This window comes from Globicephala melas, chromosome 1, assembly GCF_963455315.2.
Source record: "Globicephala melas chromosome 1, mGloMel1.2, whole genome shotgun sequence".
In the NCBI taxonomy this organism is placed as follows: Eukaryota; Metazoa; Chordata; class Mammalia; order Artiodactyla; family Delphinidae; genus Globicephala; species Globicephala melas.
In genome coordinates, this window is record NC_083314.1 from 4,682,253 (window position 1) to 4,707,057 (window position 24,805).

The 24,805-nt window shown below is 37.6% G+C and overlaps 1 protein-coding gene across 4 annotated transcripts in view; it reads left to right on the forward strand.

Annotated features, from left to right (window-relative positions):
* DENND1B (DENN domain containing 1B) overlaps positions 1-24,805 on the forward strand; it is a 253,377-nt gene that overhangs the window by 108,323 nt on the left and 120,249 nt on the right. For 3 of the 4 annotated variants that reach the window (XM_030884092.2, XM_060294108.1, XM_060294197.1), the window contains exons 6-9: positions 2,634-2,703; positions 8,478-8,558; positions 13,992-14,045; positions 16,759-16,869. In XM_030884092.2, coding sequence (XP_030739952.1) covers positions 2,634-2,703; positions 8,478-8,558; positions 13,992-14,045; positions 16,759-16,869 — 316 coding nt within the window. The remainder of the gene's footprint in view (positions 1-2,633; positions 2,704-8,477; positions 8,559-13,991; positions 14,046-16,758; positions 16,870-24,805) is intronic. The other variant, XM_060294160.1, reaches the window with a different exon arrangement.

The window sequence follows — 24,805 nt, forward strand, 5'->3', positions numbered from 1 at the left end:
CATTTAGGTTCTAATCTTTCTATGGATTTTTCTTTCTTTTTTTTTTTTTTTTTGCGGTACGTGGGCCTCTCACTGTTGTGGCCTCTCCCGTTTTAGAGCACAGGCTCCGGACACGCAGGCTCAGCGGCCATGGCTCACGGGCCCAGCCGCTCCACACATGTGGGATCTTCCCGGACCGGGGCACGAACCCATGTCCCCTGCATCGGCAGGCGGACTCTCAACCACTGCGCCACCAGGGAAGCCCCCTTTCTATTGATTTTAATTTTTTTTAGCATTTGTATTTTGAATTTATAAGAACTTGTTCTTATTGTCTAAAAATTTATTTTTTCACTTCTTTTTCCTTTTTTATATTTCATTTTGTTTAAAAGCATCCTGTTCTTCCTATCTTGCCCCTCGGTTCTTCATGATCTTTTTTGTTTTCTTAGATTCCATATATATACGGTATTTGTTTTTCTCTTTCTGACTTACTTCACTCTTTATGACAGACTCTAGGTCCATCCACCTCACTACAGTAACTCAATTACGTTTCTTTTTATGGCTGAGTAATATTCCATTGTATATATGTGCCACATCTTCTTTATCCATTCATCTGTTGATGGACACTTAGGTTGCTTCCATATATACACTACCAAACGTAAAATAGATAGCTAGTGGGAAGCAGCTGCATAGCACAGGGAGATCAGCTCGGTTCTTTGTGACCACCTAGAGGGGTGGGATAGGGAGGGTGGGAGGGAGGGAGACGCAAGAGGGAAGAGATATGGGGGCATATGTATAACTGATTCACTTTGTTATAAAGCAGAAACTAACACACCATTGTAAAGCAATTATACTCCAATAAAGATGTTAAAAAATAAAATAAATACTAGATTAGAACAATGAAAAAAAAAGCATCCTGTTCTTTATTCAGCTCCTGTGGATATTAATGATAATTTTTGAAACTTTCACCTGGTGTTTGTATTGTCTTTGTTTACTTGGAGTTCCTTTTATGTTTGTATTGATGTCTGTATTTCCTCAAATATCTGGTGGTTAGACCGTTAATTTATATTTAAGATAGAGGCACTAAACTGAATTAGCATCATTGTATGTGCAGTGGTTAGTTTCACAAGAAAATATAGGGCCTTTGAGGTGTTTTTTTCCTTTGAAAAATTCCCAGATCAGTGTCTCAGGATCCTGTGGGGGCCAGTCTGTTGGCTAATGGTCATTTTCCCTTCTCTTGACACTCAGGTTTTGGTTTTCTCTTTTCTGCAAAGTCAGTTATTCTTTGCTTGCTTACCACCTTTACAAAGCCATTCACCTTTGTTGCTTTCTATTGCATTTGCCTTGTCCTCATTAATTTATACCCTTTTTATTTATTTACAGTCATTTTAGTGGCATTTTCAAAGGGCACAGAGATAAATGGATGTACTACTCAATATGCTAGATTTAATGAAAAGTTGGTAGATATTTTAAAATATGATAGGTCTCTTTTATATCATTACTTACTATTTATAATGATCATTTTAAAGAACTCTATAGCATTCTGCTGAGTAAGGATGCTGTCATTTACCTGACTGTTCTTTTGTTATGACTTCAGGCAACTCCTAATTAAAAAGCATCATTCATGGTCACTAATAAATCAGACATTATATGAAAAAAATGCAGAAAGAATGCTGTTTTTCTAAGCTCTAGTCATTGATTATGAAATCTGTTTTGTGTATCTGTACTCTTGTCAGTATATAATTGTGTAGTAAAAGTATCACACTTTTTTCTCTTTAAAAAGTAGTCTGTTGTAGTCATTCTTTGAAGAAAAAAATGAGTATTTGTTAACTGATAATTAACTACACTGGTGTGTGTTGTGATTTACTCTTCTTATATGTGAAAAGTGTACATTTTAATAAACAATTAAAAACTTTGGATAGATTTTAAATATACATACCTTAATTTGTTGAAAAGGAGTACAGATTTTATTTTGTGCAATTGATTTTTGGATTTAGTATTTTGCTTTCATAAAATTAATTTGTATCTAGCAAAATGAATCAAAATGATTTTTAAATTATACGTGTTTTTGATACTTAAATGCTATTTATAATATTTACAATTTTTAAAATAGGCTTTCTTGTACTGATATTTATTTTGAAATTTACCATCCTACGTAAACATCAATTTCCAAAGAATTGATTTAATTAATAAGCACATAATTCTATTTTTTATATACTTAATTCAGTAATATTTGAAAAGAAATGATTATATCTTTGTTTTAAAAGCTTTTTAAAATTAGTTTTTATTTGATATTATCTTATTACAGTGGTTAATTTTTATTCTATGAGTGCTTTTGGTGCACTCATACCATGCTTACCACACAGTGGGATTAAGTGATTTTTTGGTGCTGCTAACATAAAATAGAAGCGTGTAATGAATAACCTTTATAATGGAATTTTTGGATTCTGATTACTTTATGAAAACTAATAGTATATTATATGTAAAATTTTACTGTAACAGTAAAGAGAACATGGGTATAGTTCTTTTTTGCCTTCCAGGATCAACCTGTTTGAAATAATCTAGATTTGATGTTATTTTGCCATCTTGTTTCTTGATTCTAAATGATACACACACACACACACATTTTTAAAGTTTTTTTTTTTTTTTTTTTACAGTTACCTGCCATGGTTTGAAGTATATTACAAGCTTCTAAATACTCTGGCAGACTACTTGGCTAAGGAACTGGTAAGTCATGTTTTTTCCCCATTTTTTAAATTGTGGTAAAATACACCTAACATGATATTTACCATTTTAACTGTCTTTAAGTGTACAGTTCTGTACCATTAAATACATTCACATTGTGCTGCAGTGATAAGTACCATCATCTTTACAACCTTTTTACTTCCCAAATTGAATCTCTCTACCCATTAAACAGCAACTTCCCATTCCTCCCTGCCCTTGCCAAGTCCCTGGCAACAACCATCATACTACTTTCTGTCTGTCTGCATGGGACCATGTACCTCGTATAAGTAGAATGATACAATATAGATCCTTCTGTGACTGGCATATTTCACTTCATGTTTCAGAGTTCATCCATGTTGTAGTGTATGTCAGAATTTCCTCCCTGTTTGAGGGTGAATAATATTGTTATTCACACACCACATTTTGTTTATTCATTCATATTTAGATGAACAGTTGTGTTGCTTCCACCTTTCGGCTGTTGTGAACAAAGCGGCTATGAACGTGGGTGTACAAATAACTGTTTGAGTCCATGTATTCTTTTGAGTATATTCCCAGAAGTAGAACTGCTGAATAACATGGTAATTCCGTGTTTAACTTTTTGGAGAACTGCCATAACATTTTCCACAGTGGGTGCATCAATTTACATTCCCAGGGGCAATGCACAGGGTTCCAGTTTCCCCATATCCTCCCCAGCAGTTACTTTTTGTTTTTGTTTTGTTTTGTTTTTATAATGGCCATCCTAATGTGTGTGAAGTGGTATATGATTGTGGCTTTCATGTGCGTTTCCCTAAACATTAGCGAGATAGAGTCTTTTCATGTGCTTATTGGTCATTGTATATCTTCTTTGGAGAATTATTTATTCAAGTCCTTCGCCATTTTTTAATCGCGTCTTCATGTTGTTGTTGAGGAGTGGGAGTTATTTACATATTCAGATATTAATCCTTTTCAGATATTTGCTTTGCAAATATTTTCTCCCATTCTGTGGGTTGTCTTTTTACTTTGTTGATAGTGTCCTTTGATGCACAAAAGTTTTTAACTTTCATGAAGTCCAATTTATCTGTTTTTGTCTTTTGTTGCTTTGTGCTTTTGGTGTCATGTCAAGAAATAATTTTCAAATCCAATGTCATGCATGAAGCTTTCTTTTTTTCTTCTGAGAATTTTATAACTTTAGCTCTTATATTTATCTTTACACCTTTATCCTTTTTTGTTAAAAATAAAAACAAAACAGAAACTGAAGTTTGCTTTGAATTAATGAACTTCTCTGGGATGATAGTTTGTAAATTTTCCCCTTAATCATTCTTCCCTATTTTAAACAAGGACTAATTTACTAAGATATTAGCTATGCTATTTGATGCAATTTAATTCAAATAAGTTTTTTTTTTTAAATATCTGCAGTGATTGCCTGTTGTTGCTTTCTAATTTTGAAATGTAGGGTATATTTTCTGGTCTCTGGCTATCTGCTTAAATTCTTACTTGATACTCCTCCTCACTTGAGACTGTATTTTGTTTGGTCATCTGACATTGTGTTTTCTTTGCTTTTAGTTATAGCCTCAGTCTTTCTTTGAACTTTTTCCTTTATCTACACCTAGAATTTTGGTGTTCTTAGTTTTCTTTTCTCTTCTCTCTAGAAATTACTTATGGGCATCTTATGCACATTCTTAGTTGTTAAGTACCACCATAATCTGATCTCTAAGAATGATCTTTCTGAAACCTGATTATATCATTTTACTGCTTGCTTATAATCCTCTCAGTGGTTCCTTTTTTTTCTTAGAATAAAATCTAAACGTGTGCAGCTTGACATGTTAGAAGCTTCATGATCTGCCATCTGATAGTCCTTCTTGGCTTCTCTGCTCCCACTTTTCTACACACAATATACTATCCCATTATTTGGAGCCACTTAAATTTCCTAGAACACTGGTAGAACACTCATCTTTTAAGATTCAGTGTAAATATCTTTAAAAACAGACCTAAACTCAATACAAATACTACTCCAGATACTTTTTATTAAATAGAATTTAAATGTATTATTAATAAATTAAGACACTTCTTTTACTCTTCTAGTGAGCAATCTCCTAAGTTGGCAATCAAATTTTATTATTATAACATAGTAGCATGTTCTTAGTGTTTGTCAAAAGTCCAGGGTTTGTGTGCGTGTGCTGTGTGTGTAAACATTTCCCTCTCTACACTTGATGTACTTCTGTGAAATATTCATTAGAAGGTCATTTTACACTTGAACAATTTTATATTTAAGCTATTCAGTCATTCATTTTCCTAAGAAAATAACTGGAAATAGCAGTATTCAATTATTGCATCGAAAACCCAAAACCAGAATTCTACTTCATTATAGTTTCTTGTTCTTTGTGTTTTTGAGTAAACATGTGGAACCAACATTAATTGTATTAGTTGTCCAACTTTTAAATATGTTACCTTCAGAAACTTATACTTATTGTATGTCATATGCTCCCTGAGACCATACGTAGTACTGGAATATGTAAAAAAACATACCGTGGTTTCCTGAAGAGAGGAAGTGAGGGAGACTACATTTGTGTTCCTAATTAGAGGAAAAAAATATTATAAGTTCACAGTATTAATCAATAACTGGAAGTAAATCTATGAGTGTAATAATTTTTCTTTTCATTGTTAATTCAGTGCCACAGGGTATTTAGATTGGAATTTAGATTCACAGTCAGTTATCCTTACCTGATCAGCATTAGGCAACTACAAAGGATTCTTAAAAGCTAGACATTTAAAAAATTTGTTTCCATAAGGATTTTGTATACACAGAACATCACTATCATCCACAATATCCTGTGGTACATTTCACTGCTTAAATGGTCAAGTGATGAATGCTTTAGGGTCCTTCTTGTTAGGTCATTCTAAAGAGAATTTCAAATAGGCAGTTTTGTTTTTTTTTAATAGATCTTTATTGGAGTATAATTGCTTCACAATACTGTGTTAGTTTCTGTTGTACAACAGAGTGAATCATCTATATGCATACATATATCCCCATATCCCCTCCCTCTTGAGCCTTCCTCCCACCCTCCCTATCCCACCCCTCTAGGTGGTCACAAAGCACCGAGCTGATCTCCCTGTGCTATGCGGCTGCTTCCCACTAGCTATCTATTTTACATTCGCAGACATAGAGAATGGACTTGAGGACACGGGGGAGAGGGGGAAGCTGGGGTGAAGTGAGAGTAGCATTGACATATATACACTAACGAAAATAGGCAGTTTTGAGTACACACTCTTGCAAGAATTTGTAGAGATCTGAATTATTAAGTTTTCATAGTCAAGTTATGAGAAATTGTGAGAAGTCATGTGTGTCTTGTATCCATATCCCTTAAAATGAATGATTAACTTATTTGAACAACTGCCTTTACCTTTGGTTTATTCTCCCAACATAAACATTTTAAGAGAGAATAAAAATAACTATGTATATGAGAAGCTACCTTCACGTATTTATTACTGGATTCGTATGTGTAATTCAGAAAAGTGAGTGTGCACATCAAGGTACATTATTACTGTACAAATCCCATAGAATAGACGTGTTATATATTTTACGTCATCCCATTTAGCATGGGGCAAATAGTAACTAAGAGCTACTTAGAAAAGAAGTATTTAGAATATTTTCATGTTGCATCAAAGTTGCATCTTAGTACAATAATCTTACTTAAATTGTACCTATTTCTTAAAAACTAGGTTTGTGATTTTAAAATTAAAATGGAAAATGCAAGCGTTCCTCTGCACTAAATAGTTGGCCAAGTTGTGAATGCAAAGGAAAAGTTCTTGAAGCAAATTAAAAGTACTACTTCAGTGAACACATGAATGGTAAGAAAGCAAAACAGCCTTATTGCTGATATGGAGAAAGTTTTAGTGGTCTAGATAGAAGATCAAAGCAGCCACAACATTCCTTTAAGCCAAAGCCTCATCCACAGCAAGGTCCTACCTCTCTTCAACTCTGCGAAGGCTGAGAGGGGCGAAGAGGCTGCAGAAGGAAAGACTGAAGCTGGCAGAGGTTGGTTTAATGAGGTTTAAGGAAAGAAGCCATCCGTTTAACATAAAGTGCAAGGTGAAGCAGCAAGTGCTGATGTAGAAGCTGCAGCAAGATCCAGGACATCTCCTAAGATAATTAATGAAGGTGGCTGCACTAAACAACAGATATTCAGTGTAGAGGAAACAGCCTTCTGTTGGAAGAAGATGCAATCTAGGACTTTCATAGCTGGAGAGGAGAAGTCAGTGCCTACTTTTCAAAGCTTCAAAGGACAGGCTGACTCCTTAGGGGCTAGTGCAGCTGGTGACTTTAAGTTGAAGCCAATGCTCATTTATTATTCCAAAAATCCTAGGACCCTTAAGAATTATGCTGAATCTACTCTGCCTGTGCTCTATAAATGGAATAACAAAGCCTGGATGACAGCACATCTGTTTACAGCATGGTTTACTGAATATCTTAAACCCACTGTTGAGACCTACTGCTCAGAAAAAAATTCCTTTCAAAATATTACTGTTCATTGACAGTGCCTCTGGTCACCCAAGGGCTCTGATGGAAATGGACAACAAGATTATTGTTTTCTTCACGCCTGCTAACACAACATCCATTCTTCAGCCCGTTGAACAAGGAGTAATTTTGACTTTTATTTATTATTATCAGTATTTTAAATTTATGTTTATATTTATTGTATTTATCATTTTAAAATTTATTATTAAGTCTTATTATTTAAGAAATACATTGCGGAAGACTGTAGCTGCCACGGATAGTGATTCCTCTGATGGATCTGGGCACAGTAAATTGAAAACCCTCTGGGAAAGATTCACCATTTTAGATGCCATTAAGAACACTTCTGGTTCATGGGAAGAAGTAAAATATCAATATTCACTGGAGCTTGAATAAGTTGATTCCAACCCTATTGGATGACTTTGAGTTGGGGGGATTCAAGACTTGAGGAAGTAACTGCCGATGTGGTAGAAATAGCAAGGAAATGAGAATTAGAAGTGGAGCCTGAAGATGTGACAATTGCTACAATCTCATCATAAAACTTGAACAGAAGAAGAATCGCTTCTTTATGGATGAGCAAAGAAAGTGGCTTTTTGAGATGGAATCTACTTCTGGTGAAGATGCCGTGACGATTGTTGAAATGACAACAAAGGATTCGGAATATAACATGAGCTTAGTTGATGAAGCAGCAGCAGGGTTTGAGACGATTGACTCCAATTTTGAAATAAGTTCTACTGTGAGTAAAATGCTATCAAACAGCATTGCAAACTGCCGATGAAAGAGAGAGTCAGTTGATGCAGCAAAGTTTATTGCCTTGTTTGAAGAAACTGCCATGGCGACCCCACCCTTCAGCACCCACCAGCCTCATCAGTCAGCAGCAGTCAACATCGAGGCAAACCCTCCACCAGTGAAAAGATTCTGACTTGCTGAAGGCCCAGATGATGGTTAGCATTGTTTAGTATGCTAAAAAAGTATTTTAGATTAAGGTATGACGTTGTGTTTTTTTAGACATAATGGTATTGCACATTTAATATACTACAGTGTAGTGTAAACATAACTTTCATATGCACTAGGATACTGAAAAATGCATGAGACTCGCGTTATTGCTATATTTGCTTAATTGCGGTAGTCTGGAACTGAACCCCCCCATATCTCCAGGGTCTGCCTGTATATAACACGTCTGAAGTGAGTAGGCACAGTGAATGATTTTGTCAAGTAGTTTTAATTGTATTTACTTAGTTCCTATTTCATTTATAAAATGTACTTTTTTTTTTTGAAACTCTAGGAAGATGATTTGAATGAAACTCTCAAATCACTCTATAACCAGCCAGTACCAAAGGCAAACACTCCTGTCAATTTGAGTGTGGTAAGTATTGAGTCAGTAATTGATGTTTTGAGTCACAGCAGTTTAGAAACTCTGCTGAGTCACCCATGCTGCCATGAAGACTTTAATGCCTGTACTGACATTACTACATGGTGATATTGAGGCTTTCTGACATGCTTTAACTATCATAACATGATATGATAGATGTATACTTCGGTAGTTGTTAAATCACAGATTTTTAAATTATATGCTAAAAGTTACCAAATATCTGAGAATATTTTGATTGCAAGGAACATTGATTTTCAGGTAAAATCCGTCCATAATAAGAAAATACACACCCACACCCACACAAGTATACAATACCAAATACCTCTCATAAAATGAAAACAGTACATAATAAGTATTGAAAATGTACTATATAACCAACTATATGATAAAGATTCTGGGTTAAAAAACTCTTTCCCCATACTTCAATACATCTTTTAGTATAATCACCAAATACTGGAAATATGATTAAAGTTTCTCAAAGCAGTAAGGTTGTGGTGGTATAGATTATTTACCACTGAAACTTTTAATGAACTGTACTGTCTATAACTAAAATCACCCTAGTACTTTGGGAGGCTTTGTAAGTGTTCAAAATTAATAATCACAAAATATGAATGTTTTCGTTAATTTTCTTCATTAATTTGGCATATAATAGAATGTTAAAATTTACCTATGTTGATTTTGGTTCTTCCAAAATAACAATAAACTGTCCTGATTAAGGAAGGAAAATATATAATGATGCAAGAGAAATTGAAGGAGAAAGCAATTTGAAATGTATGTAATCGTGTTAATAGGTCTTTTGGTGGTTGTTTGATATTTAGCATCTTTATTGGAGTATAATTGCTTTACAATGTTGTGTTAGTTCCTGCTGTACAACAAAATGAATCAGCTATACGTACACATATATCCCCATATTTCCTCCCTCTTGCGTCTCCCTCTCACCCTCCCTAACCCACCCCTCTAGGTGGTCACAAAGCACCGAGCTGATCTCCCTGTGCTATGCGGCTGCTTCCCACTAGCTATCTATTTTACATTTGGTAGTGTATATATGTCCATACCACTCTCTCACTTCGTCCCAGCTTACCCTTCTCCCCTCCCCGTGTCCTCAAGTCCATTCTCTACATCTGCGTCTTTATTCCTGTCCTGCCCCTAGGTCTGTCAGAACCCTTTTTTTTTTTTTTTTAGATTCCATATATATGTGTTAGCATATGGTATTTGCAAGATAAGGAAACTGTTAGCCTTATTTCATTCTTTCTTTGGTAATAACTTTCTTCTTGCTTAGATTTCCCCCTGTAATTTTGTTTGATCATAATATTCCCCTCTGTGGTTTCCTTCTTTATATTTCTGGTGGCAGCAGCCTAGTCTGGGTGCTCATCACTTCAAGCAGTCCTTAGTCTACAGCCTCTCCTTCCAGTCCCTTCTAAAGGCTGTAAGATCAAACTTCCTTCAACTATGTAAAGTCCCCTGATGAAAACCTTTAGTAGTCCCCCATTTTCGGTAGAATTTGTCCAAATTTTTGGCCTTTCAGGACCATCCACTTCTTAGCCTCAATCCAGCTTTTCACTTTTCTGTCTCAGTTTTTTTCCCCACGAATTGATTCTCTACTCTGGTCACAGTTTTCTGTTCATCTTCTCGAGTGAACATTGTGCTTTCTTGGTTGTACAGCTTCCTCTAAAACCTCTTGTAGACTATGTATCTTTAGAACTAGCTCAGTTCCCACCTCTGTGAAATGTTCCCTTGTTGTTAACAGCATTATGTTCTCTGCCCCTTTATGTCTGAATCCTCATTTGTTGCTTAATGCCAAAGTGGAAATAAATGTTATGTAGTCATTTAAAGATTGGGGGCTGGAAAGCTAAGGATAAGCTGGAATTTTTTTTTTTTTTTAGCGGTACGCAGGCCTCTCACTGTTGTGGCCTCTCCCGTTGCGGAGCACAGCCTCCGGACGCGCAGGCTCAGCGGCCATGGCTCACGGGCCCAGCCGCTCTGCGGCATGTGGGATCTTCCCGGACCGGGGCGCGAACCCATGTCCCCTGCATTGGCAGGCGGACTCTCAACCACTGCGCCACCAGGGAAGCCCTAACCTGGAATTGTTAACCCAAATTGGGGAGTCATCTGCAGACATGGTTGTAGGAATAACTGAGCAATTTAAAGGGCAGAATGTAGAGAGGATAGAGCAGAGGGTAAGGTCTAATTGCCCGAAGAAGTTGTATGGAAGAAGAGAGTACATGGAGGGAGAGGACTGGAGGAAGGAGCAGTTAAGGAGAAACTCAGATTTGTATGACGTCATTGAAGCCGAAAGAATGCAGGTTCACAGTTAGTGGGAATGAAGTACAAAGGACAAGGAAAAATGCCTTGGAGAAGGAGGAAAAGCTCTGGATTTTCTGAAAATAAGTGTTTTTCTGTGGAAGAGTTGTATGTATGAAGTGATTCTAACACTTTGTTAAATGGTGAAGGAAACATACTGTAAGTGCTAAGATGATAGAGGCAGCTGTGGAGAGCTGAGAAATAAAAATGTATTCTCTAAATTTGACAGTATTATTTGTTCAGGAGTAACTAAATATCTTATAAAAATACATTTCAGAAATATTGGATATTGAAACACTTTACCTTTATTAATAAGAACTGTAAGACAAAGATGTCTAGGTTCTTAATACCCAAAGACTAGAAGATTTTGGTTTAAATCACAGTCACTAAATGTGTGATGTGAGGCAAAAAAGTTAATCTCTTTTGATGTTCCCTTTTATCCATTTGAGAAATTTAGTGAATCAGTTTTTGAGAAAGTTGGGGAATTTTATGAAATGATATATTTAGATATACCACGAAAAGCTATTTGAATGTTAGTTGCTAGTAAGTTGACGTTTCATTTGATAAGGAGAGGATTTTTATTATATCTGAAATAATCTTGGTAAAGGAATTTGAGTGACTGTGTTGTATTTCTATGTCTGATGGTTATTTTTATATTTTAAGCCTCACATATAAGCTTTTTTTTTTTTTTTTTTTTTGCGGTACGCGGGCCTCTCACTGTTGTGGCCTCTCCCGTTGTGGAGCACAGGCTCCGGACGCGCAGGCTCAGCGGTCATGGCTCACGGGCCCAGCCACTCTGCGACATGTAGAATCCTTCCGGACTGGGGCACGAACCCGTGTCCCCTGCATCGGCAGGCGGACTCTCAACCACTGTGCCACCAGGGAAGCCCCACATATAAGCTTTTGAATCAGTAGTCTGTGATAGGTTTCAAATCTTGTTCACCTGTTCTCAATACAATATCTTAGGTATTGTTAAATCCAACTGGTTGATAAACGTTTATGTAAAGTCCACTCAGTAATTTCATTTGACTTCAATAATAGGTTATAAAGTCACGTGCCAGTGCTGTGCAGTTAATGACCAGCAAAACTGGGATGAAAACACTTGTCTTCACCTACTAGTACAGTTTTAGTTTTGTGATGTCAGGTTAAAATTGATGGTCATAGGCATTTTTGTTCCTCCACAAGTGGAAAAGAAATTTTTGTTTGTTTGCAGAATTTCCATTATAAAAATATGACAAGGCTTGAGAAACTGCTGTGATTTTCTTAAAATTTCGTATTTCATTAATATTCCATCACATGAGTTTTTCAAGACTTGACATTATAACCACTAGAATATCACAGAGATTTTATGAAATGTTAATATCTAATGTAAATGCTTATTTTGAAAGTACATTTCAAAACCATTAAATATCCACAGAATTCTGTACTCTCAGTCAAGAATTAAAGTGCTTTGGGCTTCCCTGGTGGCGCAGTGGCTGAGAGTCCACCTGCCAATGCAGGGGACACGGGTTCGTGCCCTGGTCCGGGAAGATCCCACATGCTGCGGAGCAGCTGGGCCCGTGAGCCATGGCCGCTGAGCCTGTGCGTCCGGAGCCTGTGCTCTGCAACGGGAGAGGCCACGGCATTGGGAGGCCCGTGTACCGACCAAAAAAAAAAAAAAAAAGAATTAAAGTGCTTCAAGATTTTTCTAGCAAGAACTAGCAAATCAGCATTTAAAACATTTGTAATGAATGCTATTCAAATATTTTCAGCAGATAATGTGGCTACATGGGTTTGTCTCAAATACACAGCAAATTGTTGTGTAAATTTCTCCCATGAAAGTAAAGTACTCATTTTGTCTCTTATGTATTGTAAGAACCAAGAGATATTTATTGCCAGTGAGCAAGTTCTGAAAGATCAGCCCTCCCTAGCACGGGTGAGTTCAAAGGACATTGGCTTCTGAAAATCACTGTTAAATTGGGAAGTTAATTACTTCTTTCACTATGTCTTTAAGATTCACTCTGGTCCTTTGGGAAGTGGTAAATTTGCTTCTTTTAAGAAAATTAATCATTCAGATTATATTTTCTGTTTATACTATCTTTTAAAGCATAGCTTTATGAAATACAGTGCTATTAAAAATCCATCCAAATACAAATAGCTAATAGAGACCAAATCCATGTTTACCCTCGTGTCAGTGGTGGTGATGTCAAAGTGGGCTCACTGCATGGGTGTCTGTCACATGTTTTGTCCAGGGTCTCAGGACCTTGTTCTTCCACCCTGCAAGCCACGCATTGTGACGGTGCCAACTAGCCTTGCTCTGACTAGTTCAGTGGTGCTCAGTATTGGCTAGAATGGTTTTTTGCCCCCAAATCTTTAATTATAAGACAGTATTAAGTAGGTCCTTATGTGAGATAGTAAAATGATTTTGGACATTAATATGAACAGAAAATAAAATGATTTTGGTGATTGACTTGTACTCTGATTCTGGGTGGTAAAATTTGGGAACATTCTGTGAAACGTGAAGGTGTGCACAGTATGCTTTTTGTGTAAATATGTCTATGAATTGTTGTATTGCTTTGAATATTATAGAAGCTAATTAACATTTGTTTAGTGGGTGTATAAAAGTCATATTTTGGGTTAATTACCTTTTAAGAAGTTTTAAATATTAAAAAACTATTTTTTATTTCTGCTTTCTAAATAATATAGTGGCTGATATGTACCAGAGAAATTTATGGGGACTTAACTGTAGGAACTCAAAAATCTCAATAGATTTTGATATATTCTTGGGTAAACAAACCTTATTTTTCCAGGTTCCCTAAACCAAATGTGTTAAAATTATCTATCTATCTATCTATTTTTCAGTAATTTGCTTTTTTGGTCTTAATAAACTTTTTCTAGGATTCCCACTTCAATTTTAAAGTGAAATATTTTTAACCAACACTTAAACTTTTTGTATGAGAAAGTTATTGCTAAATCTCATATAAACCTGCTATCTCATTTAAGAATCTCTCAAATTCAGCAAACCCTGAGCATCAGTCCTTGGTATTTATTTAGTTGATATGTTTTAAAATTTTTAATCTCAAATTATACGTAATGCTACCAAATTTTAATTCTCCTTTTCTTATGTGATTTATTTCTGTTGATTAGCATTCCTACTTCATTGCCCCTGATGTAACTGGACTCCCAACAATACCGGAGAGTGTAAGTTTTCTCTGTTTTTATTCTACTGATATTATGAAATTTATTTATTTTGGTCTCACTGTTTAAGGATTTCTTTGTAGAGAAATAGAAAACATTGTAACTCTCTGTGAGAAAAAATGAAAAAATAAAGAATAATGTTATCTCTTTTTCTTCTTTATGTATCTGCTACTTTACCTCCTGTAGATAAGACAAATTATGAGAAAAACGATTTCTACCATTTGAGATAGTTCAGTAGGATAGTCTGTGTTCAGTTAGGTCCTGAGATCCCCAGATTAGGCAGAAGAGAGGTCTCAGGAGATGACTCCTTTTGGCAGGGAAGGAACACGTGCAATGGGAAATATTTTCACGCAAATAGTTACTTTAGTGAAATGACCATAGTATTTAGATTCCTTGTATATATATATATATATCTTTTCAAATTTTAGATGTTCTCTACTTGATTTCCTGATTTTTAATATAAGTAATACATGTTTTGTAAGGCTTGAAGGATACTACAAGAAATTATAAAATTGCTACAGTTCACATTTATTTAGAGTCCTGATTGTAGCCTTACTATAAATATTTTCAGTGTTTTAGTAGTTATTACAAATTAAAATTCTGTAGAAAAGCTTACATGGATAAATAGAATTGACAAGTACACTTTTGGATGCTGTGTGAAAAGGAAGTATTTCCTTTCATAATTTTTTTCAGCTTCGTTTTGGAAAGATAAAATGAATTAGTAGAAATAATTCAATCAAAGTGAAGGAAACATCAACTTAAGGAATATGTATTATTTTCCTCAGAACTCTATTGTGCTTCCAAAAATGTTTTTGAACCTACTGAGTGTTTGGTTTCCAAAAGCACGTGGGTTATAAGTGAACGAACAAAGTCCAAGAAGACAATTGTAAATTTCCTAATTTCGAACCGAGACTGTCAGTGGTGTTTTTGGTACAGATGAGTCCAGTTAACTCCTGTGAGAGACTGCGTTCAGCTGCTCTTCACGTGGGCCTGGGATAGACCATCAAATCAGCAGGTCACATCCCAGGCTCTCAAGTCTTGTGCGAGTCCACCGTGGGCTGCGGGTGTCTGTTAGGTTTCCTGGAGGCTGACTCACCGCCTTGACTTATGCGCGCCTGCCCCCACATCAGGGTTGTTAATACAAGTCAGTCAGTCTCTTGCTTTAGCCTCTCCTCTTCTTACCTTTCTTAAATTTACTAATAAGCCGCTAATAGCTTGATTTAACAAACTTCACAAACTTTGCTGTGACTTTGGAAGTTTTAAAGAACCATTCTAAGGAAAAACTGCCACTGAGAATATACATTTTTACATCTCCATTAATATATTTTATTTTTAGAATGTCCTGTTTAGGGAAGAGGAAAAAAAAAAGCAAGGACCTATACATAAGGCAGCATTCTGCATTGAGAAATAATTCCCCATCTAGAAATTATCTTTGAGATTATAGGAAAAATATTAACGTTGAATGACATAAAAGTAATTTTGTATTATGAAGACTTGAAATAGAAGGTGAGGTGTGCTTCAGCTAGAGAAAACAGGAAATGAATCTCTCCACCAAGTTCAGCATCACTCACTGTTTCCGTTTATGTGCCCTGCTGTGATTACTGGTTTGTTCTGGGAAGGTCTGTACCTCACAGAAATAGAAGAAACATTGGATTTCTTAGTTTCCTGCTCAACTAGAAGTTTTAGCCTTCTGGGTCATAGTGCACCTGGCACTGCAGTTTCAGTCTGTTGTCATCTCTCATTCAGTCTCTTTATCACTTGTTGCTTTCTGATGGGCTTAAGTTTGAGTACAGAAAATTAAAAATAAGTAAGAGGAGAGGATCTAAAAGTGAAAGTTAACGCAGCTTACCCCAGTTTTGTTCCTATGTGGGGAAAACAATTTGAAGTGTTAAGTCAAGGAATCAAATTAACACCAACTTTTATTTGGTTATAGTGGTATAAAGCAGGCCTGACATGGGATATAAATGAGATCTTCCTTAATAAAGAATCAAAGGTGGGCTTCCCTGTGGCGCAGTGGTTGAGAGTCTGCCTGCCGATGCAGGGGACGCAGGTTCGTGCCCCGGTCCGGGAAGATCCCACATGCCACGGAGCGGCTGGGCCCGTGAGCCATGGCCGCTGAGCCTGCGCGTCCGGAGCCTGTGCTCCACAGCAAGAGAGGCCACAACAGTGAGAGGCCCGCGTACAGGAAAAAAAAAAAAAAAGAATCAAGGGTCTGCTTTATAAACCCATCTCATCCTGTGGTTGCCTTATGCGTAGTCTATAGTTTCAGGCAATGATTTTGCCTGCTGGCTGATTGGCAAACAGAGGGAGACTCAAATGTATTTTCTGGAGCAGCAGTTCTCAAAGTTCAGTGTGTGTAAGAACCACTGGCAGTATTTTTTTAGAAAATGGATTCCTGGGGCTGTACTCTGAAGATTACCACTCAGCAGGTCTAGGTTGGGGCCCAAAAAACAGGCTTCTTTTTCAGGTGCCTGGGGAGGGAGGGTGGGAAAGATGTGATGCTCTGATCACCCTCTGAGAATGTTTTCGTAGAGTAGGGCTATGTTTCAAATAATAGTAGAAGGCTACGTGCTCTGTGTGGCGGCAGAATAGAATTAAATTTAATTATTTTAATGAATACCACTTATTCTCCTAACATTGTTCGTACTTCAGACTCTGTGGCGAACGTATCAGATACTTTCCCTGTAACTTACACAGTTGTCTCTGGCTTGTGCAGAGGAACCTCACGGAGTACTTTGTGGCTGTGGACGCGAACAACATGCTGCAGCTCTACGCCAGCATGCTGCACGAGAGGCGCATCATCATCACCTCCGGCAAACTCAGCACCGTGAGTATCTCACACTCCCCTCCGCGCGGAAAGACCTGCAGCCCACGCAGAGGCAGAAATGCTCTGCGTGTGCTTACGAGACAATATCTACATACCCTTTTGATATATGGTTTTAATCTGGCTCTTGGAGTACAAAGGTCTGATTTATGGAAGGCCTTCGCGGGTGCATTAAGTCAGGTTAATTATTTTTTCTTATCAGAAGATGAGAGTTTTTTTTTTTTCTTTTTTCTTTTTAACTCTCCAGAGTTCATTTTAGTGCCTTCTACCATCTAACGAATTCTTAAGAGCTATTATGAGATCTTTATTATTCACTTGAGGCTTTTTCCATTGGAGCTACTTGAAAGAAATCAAGGGGCCATGATAATAGCTGCTATCCTAACCTGGTAATAGGTAGATTCATCTTTGTTACCAAGTAGTGGTTTGGGAGTGGGTTCTATAATAGTTCTGATTTGGAGGAGCTCTTCAGACTGATAATAACTTAAAAGTCAAAATAGCGTGTTTTTTAAATCACAGGTTTTATGCTACTCACTGAAATGTTTTTCTGGAAGGTCTTCATTACTGTGGTAAAGGCAGGGAGAATAGAGTTTTCTTGGGTCATAGAAAAACATTCAGAAGTATTTTGCTAGATTTTCTAATTTTTTTCACTTTGAGCATTAATATTTTAGTATTTTTGACCTAAAAATTTTAATATAAATGTAAATATAGTTTTGAGTAATGTATGAGATATTTATTAAAAACATTATTTAATATTTCATGAATTAGCTTCCTTGAAATTTGGCTAACTGATAAAAATAAGATAATACCTATGTTTTGTTCTCTGATAGTAGAAATAAAAACCTTATTCTGCAAAGTTTTAGTATTTTAGAGCAGAAGGAGCTTCAGGATTTCTCTAGGGCATCTCTTTAGGGTGTAACAATGAGAAAGGTGTTGATATTTTCAGAGAAAGGTTAAATGGCTACCCCAAGGCCAAATAAGATAGTTGGAGACAGGTAATGTGAAACTGGGTCTCCTGATGCTAATTTTGGGTTATTTGCATTACTCTAGAGTTGAAAAAATACAGTTTTGAGATTTTGAAATGCAATAATGATATGCCCACTTTTCAAAAAAAATTGAAAATACATTATTTTACACATTGAAAAACAAGTTATATGCATTTGAAGGAGTAAGTGTGGAGAAATTATGTAGTTCAATCAGAGAATAAGTGCTAGTCAGTGATGCAGGTAATTATTTGCATTTTCTTAAAGTGATGTTAAGAAATTCAATCTGAATTATTTGGTACTTCTTATATATTTGCTTTTCTGCTGTGCTTAACTTACCGTTGAGGTAAAATCATTCTTATTTATCCTCCCCTTCTCTTCCTCCTCATCACGTTTTTTTTTAAACTACATTATCTTCGGTTATACTGACATTTCCTGCATTTATTTATTAATTTATTTCTTTCTTAGCTGCGCCACACAGCTTATCCTCATCACTTTTTTAAGCCAGTTTTTTCAAGATTATAAAGAATATTTCTATATGGATGTTGTCCTGAAGATTAAAAAGATTGTACAAGCTATCTTGGAGACCTAGGAGCTAAATTCCTATCAAGATTAATTCATGTAACATATTTATTATGCACCTACTATGTGCTTGCCACTTTCTAGGCACTGAGGATTGAGCAGTAAGCAAAGCAAAGTCCAAACACTCTTGGAGCTTATATCCAACTGATAGAGAAGATGAAGACATGAATGAAGAAATAGCTGTTATGTCATATGGTGCTGAGTACCAAGAGATGAGGGAGAAAGTGAGTGTGAATCTGGGGTGAAAGGTCAGGGGCAGATTTCAGTTTTGTGTAGGGAGGTCAGGGAAGCCTTCTCTCATGAGGTGGTGTTTGAGCAGAGGTCCAAAGGAAGTGTGGGCGTGAGCGTGTAAGCTGGTCTGTGTAGGGAAACATTAGAAATAAATCTGATGGAAAGCAGTATGGAGGTTCCTCAAAATATTAAAAATAGAACTACCATGTGGTCCAGCAATTCCACTCCTGGGTTTTTATCCAAAGAAAACAAAAACACCAATTCAGAAAGATATCTGCAACCCTATGTTCATTGCAGCCTTATTCACAATAACCAAGATATGGAAGCAGCTTAAGTGCCCATCATAGACGAATGAATAAAGAAGATGTGGTGCATATATACAATGGAATATTAGCCACAGAAAGGAATAAAATCTTGCCACTTGTAATAACATGGATGGACCTTGAGGGCATGATGCTAAGTGAAATAAGTCAGACTGAGAAAGACAAATACCATATGATCTCACTTATATGTGGAATCTAAGAAAACAAAGCAAACAAATGTAACAAAACAGAAACAGACTTATAGATACAGAGAACAAACAGGTGGTTGCCAGAGGTGGAGGTGGGGTGGGAGGATGGGCAAAACAGGTGAAGGGGGCTGAGGCACCGACTTCCAGTGAGAAAATAAATAAGTCACAGGAATGTAATGTACAGCAGGGGGAACATACTGAATAATATTGCCAAAACTCTGGCGACAGATGGTAACTAGACTTAATAATGCTGATCGTTTCGTAATGTATAAAAATCCCAAATCACTGTATTTACACCTGAGAATAATATAATATTTCAAGTCAATTATACTTCAATTAAAAAAGGAAAGAAATCTGAATATATGTAAATATTTTGTAAAAACATTTTTTGGTGGGTATTGTAAAATGTTGGTGTTTCTTTTTGTTGTAATTTGTAGACACCTCTTAATGGCTAGGTAACCTCTCTTCCACTCAGTTTCTTCACATTTAAACTGGGAACATGGGAGTGATACTAGTTTTAATCTCATAGGGTTGCTTTAAAGATTAAGGATATGTGTACATGCACACACACATATGTGTATATATGAAGTGCTTAGAATTTTATCGGCATAAGGTTAAATGATTATCAGCTATAAATTTATAATAATCTGGATCTGAAGTTTAGAGTAAAAATGAACATGCCTACCCTTTAACTTTGTTTGAATTAGAAAATAAATGATTTTAATAAAGGCTTGGTATTAGTCAGGGAGTTGTTTCTTTTTTTTTTCTGCACGAACCTGTGTCCCCTGGATCGGCAGGCGGACTCTCAACCACTGCGCCACCAGGGAAGCCCCCAGGGAGTTGTTTCTTATATTTGAGGTCAACGTAATAGCAGTTGTTTATGAAAGTTCCTGAAAACTTGGTGGTGATGTCACCTCTCAGTTAACAGCTTTGTTTTGGTTCACCATCTGGGGCAGTAGGACTGATAAAAGAAACATAATTCAAGTTTGCTCTCATGATCTCCTCACCCTCCTTCTGTAGGGGAAGCTGCTTCACTTGAATCTAGCTTGAAAAATTCATGTATATACACACATGCGTGCTATAAATTCCACGCCCAGTAATGTTTAAGGTCAAAGACTAGTACCATAACATAAATTAGAAGTAAATATTTTTTAGAAACCGTTTAGTGGAACCTCTGAAACGACCAAGGAAGGAATAGTTAACGTATCAATGAATTGAGGTTAAGACTACTGCCAGTGAAGCTTTTTACATCCTTATAGGATTTTATGTACCACAAAGACTATAATGTACTTAAAATTAATGCAAGAAATTGTGTTTTACCTGGTTTTCACTTTTTAATCTGTGGCCAAATTTTTAATTATTGGAAGAGCATGTATAAGTTCCTCGCATTTATAATTTTGTTATAGTTTTGGGAACTTTGGATTTATACTTTGATATGGTCATAATTTTATTAGAATCATATCTGTCAACTGTATAGCTAGCCGGGGGTTTTACTGGTGATACCCTGACAGATAATGAGCTACCCGAGTGTTCCTTCCTCAGGTATTGTGTGTAGTTAAAATTATAATTTGTAATTATCTTTATAGCGATAAACTTTAAAATAAAAAAGTTTTGAGCTGTGTTAGCAAAAGTATCAAGAGTATTGTTATGTTTTAAAATTTTTCGTGGATTTTTCCTCCTTATAGTAAAATGTATTTTGTTAGGACTCACTATTATATTTTTCCGTGTTTTGAGTTGAATGAATTGGAATGTCATCGGTTTTGTGTTTATCCTACTGATGTGTACATTATCCGGTACACACGGAAGGGTTCCTGGTAATCCTGAACAAGAATGTTGATTTTGTACCTGCCGTAGGCAGGTCCTAGAGGTTTAAGCCCCAAGTGAATAGCAGACTAGCAGGACATCGGCCCAGAGTCTCATGTATTCAAAGCAAAGGAATAAATCATGATATTACAAGGGTGTATCAGTTGACTTTTTGCTGTTTTGTGACCAGAGGTAGGGAAGGATTGCTGTTTAAAGCCGTGTCATCGGCTCTCAAGTCAGTCAGGCACGAAGCCTTGTCAGGTGCTCTGTAATTGTCCCCCAGACGTTCTCTAGCTAGTCAGCTGGGGCCGTGCGTTTTGTTTCCAACACTGAGCTGGCCAGCGTCTGACAGGAGCTCTCGTCATCCTGTCAGTGATGTGTTAACTAGAGTGTATCTTTGTGGCCTTTTGGAAGCAGGTACAAGAGATGCTCTCTTTAGAGCAGATGTCTGAGTGTTAGCTCCCATTTTGACCAATATTTAGTTGGTAGATATCACCCTCTTGGAGTCTGTAAGCACATTAGTTACAGAGATGTGATTGTGTAGTCCGTGTCCTGTCTGGACTGCTCAGAGCAAGCAGTGTGCTGTGAGTGCAGGAATTGTGCTAATACACTGTCATCTCTTCCTTTGTTATAGTTGCCCCCAGGCATTTAAGCATATGCTTTTCTCCCCTTCCCTCATTAATACCATCAAGGGCCTATGCAAAAAGAAATCTTGTGATCCGCGGAAAATCAGCTATTAAAATGTAGATGTTATAGGTTGAGTTAGATTGAAGGGGAATCCGCAGGATTTTAACCTCTCCATCTGGATTTTACGTATTCTTGACTTGTCTCTTAGTAGTGCCACCTATCAGCATTTAATCTGAAACCGGCAGCACAGAGAATCTTTCTGGAGATTAAGAACTGAACCGTTGGTGCGAGAACAAAGATTACCCAGATCTACTCCCTGCTTCAGATTATTGCAGTGTATTTTTCCCCCTTATGATTTTAAAGCTGCAGCAGCATGGTGCAGTTAAAAATTATTATCAAGACCTCTCAGGGAGAGAGAATCTAGGAACAATTTTTGGATTTTTAATTCTTCCCAAAGCCCATAGCAACCACTTATGTCAGCCGAAACTGCAGACAGTGACTCTACTTACCATTGTGTTATTTGACTTAGATACTGCTCTTCAGAACATTGCATTTTCATTCCCTGCTAAGTGGATGTGGCTGGAGCGTGGAAATGGGACTATTGAGGTTGGTCATGTGACACTTTGTGGGACGATTTGTGTGGAGGAAACGTCTAAGACGGGAAAAGCTGCAGGTGTTTGTATCTTCTAACTCTTGAGGTGATAAGAGCTGTTTTTCATAGAAATGAGCACAGTAAAGGTTAGAACCATGGTCGATATGTGTGTGTGTATGTGGGTGCAGTAAACTTAATCTTCTGAACTGTGGATATCAGAGAGAAAAGTATTTAAAATATAATAAAATTTTCACTAATTATGGTATGAAATATGAAATGTTCTTCTGATGCTGCAAATGCCAGGGTAGAAACATGTCTCTTTAACAAGTAAAAATGTATCTCTTTGATTGCCTTTTTTGACACTAGTGTTTTTAAATAATAATAATTATGCCAATGGTAAAGGTTTCTTTGTAAATTCTGAAGTTGATAAATTAGAGGATAATTTCCATATAGGCCTTTGTCTTAAAAAAAAAGATTTGTGTTCAGCTGTTTTCTACTAGAAATTTTTAATTTTTAAAAAAGTCTATGCCAAAATTGTAATTCCTTGGGGGAAAAGTTATCAGTACATCTTAAACTCTTTCAGCTTCATGAATTTCTCTTGCTATATTGACTCTTGTCCAATCTGTACAGGAACTTGGTTTGCTATCTTTTGGCCTTCACGTAGTCCTAAGGAGAAAACATACTCCTTTCTTCCCATGGCAGGTGGTTTCTTTGTTCATTCATTGAATCACTCCTCATCTATGGCTCACCTAACTCATGCTAGACAGTGTTCTACATACACAGGCAAGGAAACGAGGTCACAGCCTCTGTATCAGTCTGGGTCCAGTCAGGAGAGAGAAACTACAGTCATCTGAACGATGCAAGTTGAATATAAAGAATTTAAGACTGTCATGTGAGATCGGGGTAACAGGGAGGGGCTGCGGGAAGTGCCGGGAGCTGTGAAGAACCTGGCATAGTAGGTATAAAGCAGCTACGAACCTGAGGGGAGCTGGGGATCTGTGCCCAGAGAGCCCACTGCTCTGGAGTCACTGGGAGAGGCCGCTCCTCCGGGCTGTCTCGCCGGAGACCCCCCGCCCCGCCGGAAGCCAGCTGAGGGGAGGGTGGCACCAAGGGAGGCTTCCGGCTGCCGGGCGCTGCTGACGGTGGCGCTTCACCCACCAGGTGCAGGAGAAGCCTCTGTGCCACAGCCGCCGCGCACCGCGGGGGCCACAGGCACCCTGCCCGGAGCTGCCGAGGCGAGCCGGGGGCCCCCGGCCCCTGCGGCCTGCAGGGCTGAGCTGCTGTCACACGGCAGCCTGGCAGCCACCCACCGTGCTTGGCGAGCTCCAAGGGGGACCGCCTGGTGAGTAGACTGGGGCCAGGACGTCAAACCCTGTCTTCCCGAAATGTCGCTTCATTGTCTTCTCCGGACAAAGCTTAGCATCGTGCCGGCTGCTAAAAGGAAAAGATATCGAAAGGGCACAGATTTATTTTCTCAGATCTGACAAAGAGGGGTAGACTTGAGGGTGAGAGGCAGTAAATCGGTAACTGGTACAGGCCACCCCTTTGGATGCTCATCCTCCATTGACACCCTCTAAATCACTTGCACTTCCTGAGCAACAGCAAAACAAAGCTCTGTGTCTGCCTAATGAGATGTAGCTGCAGTACAGACGTTTTCACCCTTTCCCCCAAATGGGAAGCAGCACAGTGCCGAGAGTCATGTGTCCATCTCTTCAATTACAATTACATTTAATTTTCTGTTAACTGCTAACAACATATATGTAAGATAAAGATGAGACAGAGAAGAAAAAGTGGTCAGCAGATAAAAATAAACATAGGAAAATTAAAAATATGGAAAGCTACTACAGCCCTTGTTTATGTAACTGCTCATGAGACCATAATTGATATTTCTGACTTCCTTCTTTCATTACCTGTTCCACAGTCCCCTCACCTCAGCCAGAGCCTCAGCTGGTTGGATTTTTTTTTACCTGGTTTAATGATATAAACTTTCATTTCCAAAAGATCTGGATCCTCGATAGTTCTGTTTTTTGTTTTTTGTTTTTGATTGCCGTCATTTCCCGTTAACATTTACTACCAGGCGTGGAAGTACCAAGATGCATCCCAGAGAATTCCATGGTTGCAGACATAGTCCTGCCTGCCTGTTGTGTAAAAACAACCCGACTTACTTCTGGTTATTGAGATCAATCATTCCAGCCAGTAGATTAACCCCAATTTTTAGCCTGTTGATTCAATGGCCAGGTGGCAGTCACATCTTCTGGTTCAAGTGGAAGCATTCCACTGTTGGGAGGTCAGATCCCCAAGCCAAAAGCACCCTGCATGGCTGGGGCAGGAATTAGAATTTCTGCAAGTGGACTGTTAAGAGTGATGATGAGAGGGCCAACCCCACTCCTACCCCTTGACTCCCGGTCCCATGGATTCTGGCTTTGGGAGAAACAGCGCCGCAAAACGGTTTCTGATTCAAAGCGTATCCTGCATCATGTTAAACAGAGCCCCACCCTTTAAGGGTGTTCTTTCCCAACTGGCATCATAACTGAGTCGTCCGTGAGCCATTCCACCTTTTGATTAGGCCAGCAGCTTCTAGGTTATAAGTGTAGGCCAGAGTAGCTGAGTTCA